This window comes from Dipodomys ordii, unplaced genomic scaffold, assembly GCF_000151885.1.
Source record: "Dipodomys ordii isolate 6190 unplaced genomic scaffold, Dord_2.0 Scaffold10, whole genome shotgun sequence".
Taxonomy (NCBI): domain Eukaryota; kingdom Metazoa; phylum Chordata; class Mammalia; order Rodentia; family Heteromyidae; genus Dipodomys; species Dipodomys ordii.
The window spans coordinates 4811041-4823875 of NW_012267226.1; the positions used below are offsets into that span (position 1 = coordinate 4811041).

At 43.4% G+C, this 12835-nt stretch overlaps 1 protein-coding gene across 4 annotated transcripts in view; it reads left to right on the forward strand.

Moving 5' to 3' along the window:
* Window positions 1-4599, forward strand: part of Ntm (neurotrimin) — a 1030143-nt gene extending 1025544 nt beyond the window's left edge. The window contains exon 9 of one of the 4 annotated variants that reach the window (XM_013009574.1): window positions 4038-4280. In XM_013009574.1, the coding sequence (XP_012865028.1) occupies window positions 4038-4138 (101 nt within the window). In that variant the 3' untranslated portion in view covers window positions 4139-4280. Of the gene's footprint in view, window positions 1-4037 lie in introns of all 4 variants that reach the window. The other 3 variants (XM_013009576.1, XM_013009575.1, XM_013009572.1) reach the window with 3 other exon arrangements.
* The last annotated feature ends 8236 nt before the right edge of the window (window positions 4600-12835 follow it).

Consider the following 12835-nt stretch of genomic DNA (forward strand, 5'->3'; position numbering starts at 1 on the left):
TGATCATCTTAGACCTTGGGCTTGCATGTGCCCTTTGCTTCCCCCAACCCCCAGTCTCTTTCTCTCTCTAACTTGGAGTTGGAAGGGAAGTGATGGGTGGGAGGGGAAATGGGAGGAAGGGGGAGGTTCTTGGGTGAGTCACTTGACCAGGAATAAAATGGGTCTTATTTGAGGCTTTCATTCTTGCCAGATGTTTCCGATGGATAATTGACACTCATCACAGTTCTCTGAGACCCTAAATGTCCTGGTAATTAGTCTCTTTAAGCCTCCAGAGCTCCCTAATGAGACAGAAGAAATAAAGGCATCCAATGAGGGTGAAGGACAGAGGCCTCATCTGGGTGGCTGTGTCACCAGAAAGATGGGTCACCCTGTCACTGTGGCTCTGAGAGGGACTTACTCTTGGCATACTGTGATCCATGCCTGCCTGGCCAAAGGATCCTTATCCCATAGTGTCTCCTGTATATCATTGATTGTTAGGGAGGTCAGCTGCGTGACTGTGATTGTGCCCAGATGTGGTGGGGCAAGGATGGGGGACCCTTTCCACTCTTCATAGTGATGCACGAGTTCATAAAGCAGCAGCTGTAAGCTAGAGAGAAATGTTTTGGAGAGAGAAGCCAAGGGACCCTGGGCAAGCCACTTGGGCACTTTGACATTCAGTTTCCACCCTCAGTTTCTCAGTGCCATTGGGCTCTGCGATAGGTTCATTTCCCCAATTTCAGGCAATTCATCTGACTTCCCGGTCCTCATGGATTTGCTTCTGTGCAGATATTCATTCAGTGCCAGAAATTTCCTAATTTCTGTTGAATAGGATTAGAGAGAGGAAGAAGGGTGTGTGGGAAAAGAAACAGGTAAAAGAGGAGGTAGGATTTTTTTTCTGTTGTTATTTGTTTGGATATTTTTTTCCCTCAAGGAGATTATTGAAGACCAGAACAGAAACTGGAACAGAGAATGAGTTAGATGACAGTATGAGGGTGGGAAGGAAAGTGAATATGAGTAGAGGATACTGGTTTGTGTGTCCTGTGCACAGAGCAAGACACACCCAAGGATACTGGGCAGGAGGAGAACCTGAGGGATCCCAACAGCAGGCAGTTCACAAGATGTGATGCATGCTCTGCCAAGAAGGCAGGCACTTCTGTTATTGCTAGAGGGCTCTGATTCACAGTGTGAAGAATTTGGAATTGTAGAAATATCACCCTGGGATGTGCCTGACAAATAATACGTGGGGTAAGGCAACTAAGGACAACTTACCTTGTGAATGGGTAAGCTCTGTGAATGGGAAGATATGACATTGCTGATTTATCTTCTCTGGGTGTGTATGTAGGGAAGGGGGTGGTAACTACCACACCACTGTCTCTGCTCCTGCTTCATCTGTTCAGCTCTGCCCAGGCCAGGCTTTCTGGACATGCAGAAAGATTGGGCAATGGGGAGAGGTAAGGGAGTCCGTGTGTGGGTAGAGGTGAAGACAGACTGTATTGTACCATGCACAGTGAGTACCAGCTTCCCCTGGGTCTCAGTAGGAGCAACAGAGGCTCCAGAAGCCTTTCCTAGACAGTGGCGCAAATAAGCAAGTCCATATACTCAGACAATTGTGGCTTTCTTCATGCTCTGGAAGGAGAGTTTTCTCACAGTGTAATTAGGATCTGTGCCTACAGACTCCCAGCGATACTCTCCAAACAGACCTACAAAGGCTCCTGAGGGGTATAGTGATATGACCAAGTAAGAGCCAAGAGCCACCAGGACATTGTGATATGCCACTGGGAGCCCTTTGCCAGCTCAGTTCTCCATTGCAACATGCCAAGTAGGGCCATTTGCCAACTCAGTCACTTCCTGAGCTGTAGAGTCTCAGACTGGAAACAAGGCATTCATCCCTTCTTTTTAGATAGCAATCCAGTCAACCCTTACTGGGCCATACACCTGGCTCATAGCTCTCCTTCTGGTTGGCCTTGAAAGGAGGGAATGGAGAAGAGAAAGAGGGCATATCAAATCACTCTTGGGTTTTTGGAGATGGTTCTTCATATCTCTTAACATCAGGCCTTGTCTTGGCCATGGCAGGAAGCTGGGGAGGAGAGGGAGATGTGAACTGGAATGGTATCAGTAGAGTGTGATTCAAAGTTGAGTGTGGGCGTGCTCTGAAGAGAAGTAGCTATGGGGTGAGGGGATACAGCAAGAGAAGGATCTGTGTGTCCTTAGATCTCTGTCCTGCTAGGAACACAGACACCACGTGTGCAGGGTACATTGAGAATAGTTCTGGGCACTGCACACAAGAGAGAATAGACTATGATCACTAACTTTGTGTGGGGAAGACACAGGACTGAGAGTCTTCAACCTTAGGCACCAACAGGGTCTTGATGGGAAGACCTTGGAGCATCTCACAAGGGAAGGACTTCCTCAAAGGACAGAAGCAATCTGTCACTCTGGAAGGTGCTGGGGACTATTATGTCTCCTTTGAGTTCAAGCAGAGTTTGGGGTGAGTGGAGCTCTGAGTGGTGAATTGTATAGAAACATAAAGATTAAATTGTACAAGATATAACCAATTATTGAAAAATCCCAGGTGAAAAGCAGTTGAAGTGTAAATCCTCAGGACTTTCAAACATGCTCCTTTGTTACTTGTGTCTGTAAGGACTCCATCAGCTTTATGTTATCCACACAGTTCATTGTCCTGCAGGGCACAAAGCAGGACAGCATTCCCTGGGGTCTTGGGGTGGGACCAGGTGGTTTTGACCTTGAGAATCCTGTGAGACAGATACCAGGCAGACATGAGTTTGGATGGGTTATTGCAGTCAGACTTGGGGAGTGGTATTTACCCACTGACCCAATACCAAAGATTTACCTCAAAGGGCTAAGTCCCAGGAATGGACAGGGTAATCCTATGTGGAATGAAGAAACACAGCTTGAGTTTTGATCTGATTTAACCACAAGTGACTCCAATAATGAGCCTCCAACCAGGAAAACAGGCTCTCGCTCTGTTCCTTGTTCCCCTCCCCATGAAGACTTAAAATGTAACCACCAGCTTTAAGCACCTTCATTAAATTCAGTGCAACGGTAGCCAACAGGATAGGTTCAGTGGATAAAGTGTGCTATTGTTTTGATACCAAATCCATCTGGAAATCCAAACCTAGGTATGGTTCAGGATTCACCACTACATTTTTATAGCCATAAGGGCCGTTGTAAGCGATGGTATTTAAGACTAGGGAAGCTTCTGTAATCTTGCAATTCTCCTACTTCCTGTGTTCAGCTCCATGTCAAAGAGCATCTGCAGGCTTTATGCCTTGTAGGACCATTTTTCCACCATGTCCCCTCCCCCACAGACTCACACCAAGGCAGGGTCTGCACACAGCCCATGTTTATCCCCTAGATACAATCACTCCGCAGGTGGGCTCCATTTCCTTACTTAGTCTCCTGTGAACCCTATAAGGGCTGGTTTTGAGCCTTTCAAGTATACACGTGAACCAGATCTGCTGTTACCTTGCCCAGATGAGGAAGAGGCCAAGTACTCCAGGTGGAACCAGCGCCTGCCCTGAGATTCAGTGATTGGCAGGATGGCCTCTGTGTTTGACAGAGCAGCAGCAGCAGCAGTAGCAGTAGCAGTTTGGAGATAGATCATAATGCCCCAACAAATCCTTCCCTGAACAACAGGCCGAGCAGTTGGAGGGTTCAGAAAATAGCCAAGGCAGACAGATCTCAGAGGGAACAGGGGTTGAGGCAAACAACACAAGGGGCATGCTGTATTGAACTCTATTGAACTTTATTGAATAAATTCTTTCTTGAACTTGACCCTGAACCAGAGCCTGAGCATGTTAAGTAATGGTCACCAGGACACTTGAACTGAGCCTTCTGTTCTCTATTTGCAAGAGAGGTCTCTCCATGGGCCTAGCGCATATGCATGGAGCAGGAGAAAGGGCTGGAGCTGGGGCACCAGATGCTCTGCGTATGGATGTCTTGTCAGAGGCAAGTCTGATGTCATCACTCGAGGCCACTCGAGAATGCTTCAACCATTCCACAGCCAGCAGCTCACCATCCATGTGTTCTCTCCACAGGCCCTGGTGCAGTCAGCGAGGTTAGCAATGGGACATCACGGAGGGCAAGCTGTGTTTGGCTCCTCCCCCTTCTGGTCTTACACCTTCTCCTCAAATTTTGATGGGAGCGCCCCTTCCCCTTTGGGTAGAGCTGCCACCACCGCATCTCCAACACCCGCAGCACGGCCACGCGACAGCAACAAGTCAGGATCAAATGAAATTTTGGAGAATCGCCGCTCATAAGAGAGAAATTTGAGGGAGGGGAACAAACAATACTTTGGGGGAAAGAAAAAAAACCACAAAAAGTTTAAAAAGGAAAAAAAAAAGGAAAATTGAAAATCGCCTTGCAGATATTTAGGTACCGCTGAGTTTTCTTTCTTTTCCAAAATGGGAAGAATGCACACCCGGCTTGGACCCACCCACAAGCTGCATTAAGTGACTTCTCTGTCACCAGGGTGGGCAAGGGCTCAGCTATTCTGCCCACTAAGTGCCCCCCCACCCCGTGGACCACTCTGAAGTCACCATCCCAAATTCCATCCTTCCTAAGGATACAGACAAATGCAGAGTGAGACACGTGGTCCCAGATGCACTGCGGAGGGTCCTTTGGTAGACTGTCACCAGGGCAAATGTCATGAAATATACAAATAAAAATAAAAAAAGAAAGAAAAAGGAAAAAAAAAAGACAGCCTGGCAGCCACAACAATCCCATAAACAAGAGTCACAAAAAGATATGGTTAAACTTTTCTCTCTATCTTTTTTTTTTCATTTTATGACATGGACATCACGATGCTAAGGGATTCTGATTCATTATTAATTTTATTAATTATATTTTCTCATATGAGTCGAGAACTTAGTGCAAAAATAAACAAGACAAAAACTAAAACAACACACACACACACACACACACACAGGAGAGGGGTGAACAGACATGTTAAAACATGAAAAGAATAGTGTACTTCTCAACTAGGTTTACAACTGGCGGATCATGTGCCGGGCATTAAATACCTGGTGAGGTCCTGGCAGACTCACCAACAAACAAACAAACAAAAGAAACCACTACACACCCAGTTTAGGTACCACTACACCAGCGCGCCCGATTCCCCCTAATTCCGACATTTCACACAGGCAGTTCCATGCTATCCCCATACTCTTTAGAAAAGGGAAATTGATCTGCACTGTGTCTTGGGTTTGTTGGCTATGCTTCTTTTGAGGGCATATATTATACAGTATATATATATACATATATTTTTTTTGTTAGAGTTCTAGCCATTTTGTTTCTCAGCAGGGTCCTTTCTCAGACATTACTGCATGCTGTATATGGCGTTAGCTGTGTGTTGATCTTCTACAAGATGATAGAGTTTACTGGTAATTGTGTAATCAGCTCCTGCCTTTTTTATTTTCCTGGGTTCTTTACATTGTCAGAGACATTTATAAAAAGTGAAGAGAAGAAAAATAAAAAAAAGAACAACATCAACAATGAATAATCAGGCGCAGCATCTTTCCAGGTGTGGCTCTCTAAGGCAAAAAGCCTTCTGGCTTCCCTTCTCCATCTCGCCTGGGGCATTAACAGACAGCAAGCAATCAATCCAACTAAAACCGCCAGTAACCACTTGCTTTAGCCCACTACGGGAATCCCTGATGCCTTTGTGACCACTGAAGAATTGAATCCTCTCGGTTGATTTTATTTAATTTTTCACCTTTGTGTGAGTGTGTATGAAAGAGAAGAAAAATGGAGTTTTTAGGTAAACCGATTTTTTTTTTGTCCTCCTCTCCAAGTCTGAGGAGCAGAGAGGCCTCGGGGAGGGGTCCTGGATGTATGTGATGAGGGAAAGTGGGATTGGGGTAGGGGAGGGAGGGGTTGTTCTCTGACTTGACATTAAAAAGTGTTCCATGTCCCTCTTCACCTGCTGTGTTACTCATTCTGCAGGGGGGGAATGGTGTGGGGCGGGGGGGTGGGGGGGAGGGGAGGACTGTCTGGGGTTTGATGATCAGAGACCAGGGAAGGGATCATAGACTTTATGGGGTGGGAAGAACGTTCTGTGGTCAGTGCTCTGAAGACACAGTGTTCTGAGACAGTCCCTGTCTTCTTCAAAGAAGCCCAGCAAGCAGATATCTGGGGGAGCTATCTGTGTATCTTCAGTGTCTCCAAAGGTCCTGGCTCCCAACACCTCATCTGTTCCTGGGGTGAAAGGTCAAACCCAGGCATGGCTTTTATATCTGGTGATTCCTAGTAGGAAGCTCAGTGTAAGTATCACTCCGCCCACACACAAAATGGAAGTTTCCTGATGTCTGGCATTTATTTTTCTTATTCCTTTTAATTTAAATTATATTGTAAAAGTGATGTTCAGAGGGGTTACAGTTACATGAGTATAGTAATGAGTACATTTCTCTTTGAACAGTGTTACCCTCTCCCTCATTTTCTCCTACTTCCTCCCTCTCCAGGAGTCCTCAAGTTGTAAAGTTCATTTCCAATGTAGTATCTAGTGAGTATCACTGATGACTTGATTCACCCTTTGTCCCACTGTTTCTGAAATAATCCCAAATTCCATCCACCAATATTCTGGTGACTGACTCTCACCTCTAGTCAAAAATTAAGAGGAAAGGTAGATAGGAATACAAAATACAAAACAAGAGTTAAGTAATTCTAACCTGTACTGGTGCAGATTCACTTAGAGATAGAAATGAACCATTGGACTTGTGACTTTAGGAGCCAGACTCCTCTAAGATGAGATAGAAGAATGGAGAGGTGTCTTGTCTTACCCTGGCACCACTAGCAAAACTGAGACATTCTATGCGATCTGCTGCCCCCCTGAACCTGCCTTACCACCAGGTGCCATGTGCCCCGGCTTCTACTTGGATGGAAGGTATAGAATATCTTGCCTGGCCTCACGGATTTGGGTTGCTTTAGAATTATTCTTCCACATGTTCTGGAAAGACTATAAAAGTGAGAACCTTTCAGTCTTTAATTCTAAAGTGTAGGTGAGGTTTTTTTTTGGGGGGGGGGTCCGGTCGTGGGGCCTGAACTCTGGGCCTGAGTGCTGTCCCTCAGCTCTTCAGCTCAAGGCTAGCACTCTACCACTTGAGCCATAGTGCCACTTCCGGCTTTTTTCTTTTTGCTTATGTGGTGCTGAGGAATCGAACCCAGGGCCTCAGGCATGCAAGGCAAGCACTCTACCACTGAGCCAACTTCCCAGCCCGTGAGGTTTTTTTATGTATTTATTTTTCTCTTGTAGCTGCTGCCCCTGTAGTCACTGCCTGGAGGATTCAGGTACAGATTAGAGCTCAATGAAATAGAGTAGGAAAACCACAGATGACTCGCATGATCCAACCTGGAGCCAGAACCCCCAATGGATACAATCCAAGGCACCTATCCAAGGCGTCCTCGGCCTCATTGAGACAAGAAGACATATTGTTTCAAATTCACAACTACTAGATATTTACTAGTGTCTACTAGATGACCAGTAGTAGGTATCAGCATCCTCATTGTGCTTAAAATCCCCTATAAACAGCCACCTGGAAAGGTGTGTTAGTGAGCCCCAACACTGAAAAAGTCATCAATGAGTATACAAGTATCAGCTCCACAGTCTTTGTGGCCCTTCTGCAATCTGGTGATATAAGAACTACTCCTCCATGACTCATGAGTTCTACAGAGATTCTCTCTTCTGTTAAGACAAAAGCTTCCCTTAGCTTCTACTTAGCATGCCACAGGAGCCCCCAACTGCTAATAGCACTCTCAGGAGCCCACGATGAAGACTACTTCCTCCTGGCTCTACAACCCAATTTAGAGTTCAGTCAAGGAAGACGGGGCTTTATAGGAGCTTAAAGAGGTGATTACTAGGAACAAGGATTTATCAAGAGAGGGTTCACTGGGACAGGTAAAGAAAATCACTCAAAACAGAGCCTTTTGTTCTTGGTACTATCACAGGTGGAAGGTAATTATTGTGAGCTGGCTTGGGTTACAAGTATACAGGACTCCCTTGTGACTCAGAGATAAGTAACTTACGTATTTTAGGAACTCTACTCTTTCATATACTTGCCCAATCAAGTCAGTCTAAAGCATCAGTTCTTACTTACCTCTCTGTGTTCTAAACTCAAAGCACTGTCTCCCTAAGCATTCAACAGCTTCTACTTCCAAGTCAACAAATGCAAACTAACACCCTCATGATTTGTAAATAAAAGTTCACAACTGCACAGGTCTCTCATAAAGTTCATGTCATGTCATCTGATCCACAGGAACATTTAGGAAAGCTTTCCTAATTCCTGAGCACAGGTTAAGGTCATTTCTGCCTGTTTATGTTTGACATACTTGGTGCATTACCCTTTCTGATGTTAAACTGGTTTGCCATTAGTTTTTAATGTTGATTCAATTCCAGAGTCTGTTTCCAAGTAACTTGGATAATTTTCTTCTGGCATATAGTCAAAGAATACATTCATATTTTTTAAAACTAAATTATTTCTCTATCTGCACTTCTATAGTCTATTTGACTAAAAATTCTAAAGATTCTAAACAGTTTGGAATTTCTGAATATTAGCACTATATTTTGGGTTTGCTAATCAGTAGAATTAGTGTCTAATCCAGATCCATTGCTAGCAGGTGGGCTTCTGGTCTTTATCTTTCAGATGAAATTACTAATGTTCTATGTAACTTTAAAATTCAGTATTCAAAAGCCAGGTGTAGCAGTATACATCTGTAATTCCAGAAGCATAGTCAGGAAGATGAGGCAGGATGATCACTGTGTCCTGGGCCAGCCTGAGCTACATAGCAAGACCTTGTTTCAAAGTGGTGAAAAAATCAATATTTAAGTGTTTTCAGGTATTATTGCTGCAAAAAAAGGAAGATGGGAATCTGGAAAAGTCTACAACTCAAGCCTTTGATATTTAATGTTTCTGCCAAAGAAAAGATGTGGAATCACACCTGATTATACATCAGATGCATGAAGTAGCTCCTTGCAGAGAAGTTATGTTATAGACTGCAGTTCTGAGAAAAGGAAACACTGCTTACTGAGATACAGTAGCTTTTTTTTCTGGAACAGGAAATGGCACTGGATCCAAGTTGCCCTTTGCATGACATAAGTAAGACAAGAAGAATACATTGTAAAGGTTGGAGATATAAAAAGTACTAGGACCAGGAAAATTCTAGGGGCTCCCACTGGGAGTGTGGGTGGATGCTTACTATAATTTCTTAATTGCTCAATTCTTTTTATTGTTTATTATATTTTTGAAAAAGAGTTTCACTGTATACCCTGAATTCACAATCCTCCTGCCTCAGCCCCCTGAATGCTAAAGTAGAGGTGTACAACTTAATGGAAGGCTTTAATTATTTAATTCCTTAATGATATCCCAATCTGCAGGAGAACATCCTGAGGGTTTCCTTTAGGAAACAGGAAATCGAGATGATAAAAGGGATTCTCCCCATAAGGTTTGCAGTGTTAATATTCCATCAGCCACAAAAATGTGCCCAGAAAAATGTGCACAGGTCACACTTGATATATTTATGTATTGGGGGCTCAATTCAAAGCTTCCTGAGTCCTCTTGCTGTTTCATCTTACTTTAGAGTCTCTGAGCTTCATTTCAAACTCCTCTCTGGGGAGCCTGAGATGTCAGAGGCAGCAGGTGGAAAATGTGTGAGCCCAAGTACTTTCTCCCAAGTGTAGATGCGTGGACACCTTTTGGCTCTTGATTTATTTGCTTTTCCCTTAGGGTCGATCAGATGGAGCCAAGCCATGCTTTCCTAATCTGTGCAAGTCAAAGGATGACAGTATTTCCTGGAAAGAACGTATTAGCCATACAGCACACGTGGGGGAGGGGCCCTCTTCTCTCTCGAAAGCACCAGGAAGAAAGATAAAAAGGAAAAATATATTTTGTGTATTACTGATTCAACCTTGCACAGTGTCATTCTCTCCACCCATGGTCATAGTTCTCATTCATATTCATTCACTCAGAAAGACAGAGGGGAAGTCAGACATGAAGCAGTGGTCACTGTCTATCAAATACAACACTCCTTCTCCTCGTGTTCGCCTGAAAATTTTAATAAGCAAGAGATAGGAAACTGAAATAATAAAGTAGAAAAGAAACCCAGCTACTCCAAAGTTGTCATTGAGTCTGTGGTGTGAGGAGATGGCTAAGTGAACAAGAGAGAAAATGAAGAAGTAAGCTTGAAGATTTATGCCTGCCCCTATACCACCTTAGGTTGATGTGGGACTTGCAGACGGCTTTGTATCCTCTAGGCTTCAGTTTCCTGATTAATAAACTGAATGTGAGACATGTTGATCTAAAGAGGACTTCAGTGATCTGAAATCCTCTGGGCCCTCTGAATTCTTCCACTTATTTTCCTAAATAAAAGAAGGCCATGTTTGAAGTTAAAGCTACACTTTAGGTGGTGTTGGCGTTGAAGATGTATGAGAGGTGTCTCTTTACACCCAACTTGTCCTTTTGATGGCATGACATGAGGATTGAAAAGGCTATGGCTCTCATACCTTTGGATATTAGGCTGCTCTTTGAGAATGTAAAGAAAAATAACTGCAAGCAGACAGAACAAAAAATATCTATGACAAAAATAAATATCAACACCAGTAGAAATACATTCAACCCATGATATACGTTCTGGAAGTTCAAGCTCACCCGTGACTCTATTGCAAGAGCACTCCTGTGAAGTTTCACTCAGGATTTTTCTCATCAGATGCTTACACTTCTCAAACAAACTCAGTAAAAATTTGTTTAATTTTTGAGTAAATACACAGCAAGTAGGGCGTCTTTCACATTCATTTAGGGAGTGCCAAGGGCATGAGAATCTTAGCATTCGGAAACCAATCCTGAGATATTCTGACTAAAATCACACACACCCAGCGTACCTCCAGCTCTTTTCGCTGCTGCCTGTCTCCTTTCAGCAGATCTTTCTATCTTTGACAATAACACCAGTTTCAATCAAGACAAACATATTTGAGTTTTATTTATAACGGTTAGTGACATTGATCCTTCTTGTCAGACAAACAGCTCATAGCTCGCATTGAGCCCAGGAAATCAAATCCCTGTTGGTTGTTTTTTTCCCCTATGTCTCATTGGCCCATGGAGGTCAGGCATTCAATTTATTATAATCGTATTTGACCTCACACTCCCACATGTTAGAATCCCAGCATGCAGGAGGGAGGCCCTTCATCCCTCACAATAGCATTGTTCTTCCTCTTGCTCTAGACATAGCTGACTGCTCCCCGCTCCAAGTGTGAAACATTTGGTCCCTATCTACTAAGCATTTCCTGGAGCCAACAGTAGCACAGAATGTATGTGAAAGGGTCAGGCAAACTATTCACCCAGTCCTAGTTCTGAACAAGGAAATCAATATTCCACAGTGTAATTCACTAGTCAGAAGTAATCACCCTCCATCACAACACTATGAAGGCAGTAAATTCATTTCAACGAGCTTGCTGCTACCCTGGCAGGCAGGACAACATTGCTGTTTTACAAACACTGCAGGCTCCTTGGCCTTCCGATCATGTGTGCTTTCACTCACATCCTTTGTCCAGCCACATATACAATCACGCTTCCATACACTGCCAAGTAGAAGCATCTATACTCCCATATCATCCTTCATTGTCTTTATATATAGCCATTGGTCAAGTGGGATCCTTGGTGGTAGGCAGCCTGAGCTCTAGAACTCTGAGAAACAAATTGCATTCAGAACAGCAGAGCTGAGCCTTGAACCTGAACTACCAAGTAACATGAAAAGAGTCTGACTAAAGAATTAGGAGTGATATTGATCAAGATGTATTGTGCTCACAAAGTGACATGGTGAATTGATGCCCCTGTGTATAATTTAAAGATAATAAAAATAAGAAAAAAAAGAACTCAAGAGGCTAGCTCACTCCCTTCTTGGGTAACATATTCTATCCATTTCTTTGTTCCTCTGTTCTTCAGTATTGTCTGTTTTTGCAGTAACAACCTCAGAGGCAAAATATCCAAAAAGAATACATTTTAAAAATGTATGGCTGTTTGATATCCCTTGTTCACAGTAGGCATTTGGAGAACAGTAGTATGACTTAGAAAAAAGAAAGAACTTGGTTGGATAACACAGGGAAATATATATTAGCTATACTTTGGGATAGATATACCTGGACAAGAACTAGAAATCAACTCACATATTTTGTGCTTTTGCTGGGTTTTGGTGACTGATAAACATCCCAGATTTCCTACACGAATTTAGCAGTTGAGAAATTTCTTGAAGAACTGGAAATGTGACATTACAGTTACTCAGTAGCTAGTAAGTTTCTAGAAAAAGAGGTACAGATGTACACAATATAGCTCAATACAGGTTCCCCCTCCCTTCCTCCCTCCCCCCTCGCTCTCTTTCTCTACACACACACACACACACACACACACACACACACACACACACACACACTCCCTGCCCTCAGGTTTGAATTCCTGGCCTGGGTGTTGTCCCTGAGCTTTTGTAGTCAAGGCTAGTGCTCTACCACCTGTCTACCACTTGAGCCACTGCTCCACTTCTGGATTTTTTTTTTTTTGGTGTTTAAATGGAGATAAAAGTCTCATAGACTTTTCTTCCTGGGCTAGCTTCAAACTATGATCCTTAGATCTCGGACTCCTGAATTGCTAGAATTATAGACATGACTCACCAGTGCCCAGCAAAAGTCGCCTTATCAACACAAATCTCACATCAAGACTTTGAAGCATTCTTTGAAATACTAGGACTCCACCAAAAGTTTTTTTTTAAGGAATTCAATAGATTTTTTTGTTGTTGTTGCTGCTGACATTTGAGTCAATGTAAGGATTTTCTTCAGTCCAAATATTTTTCTGAATCATTT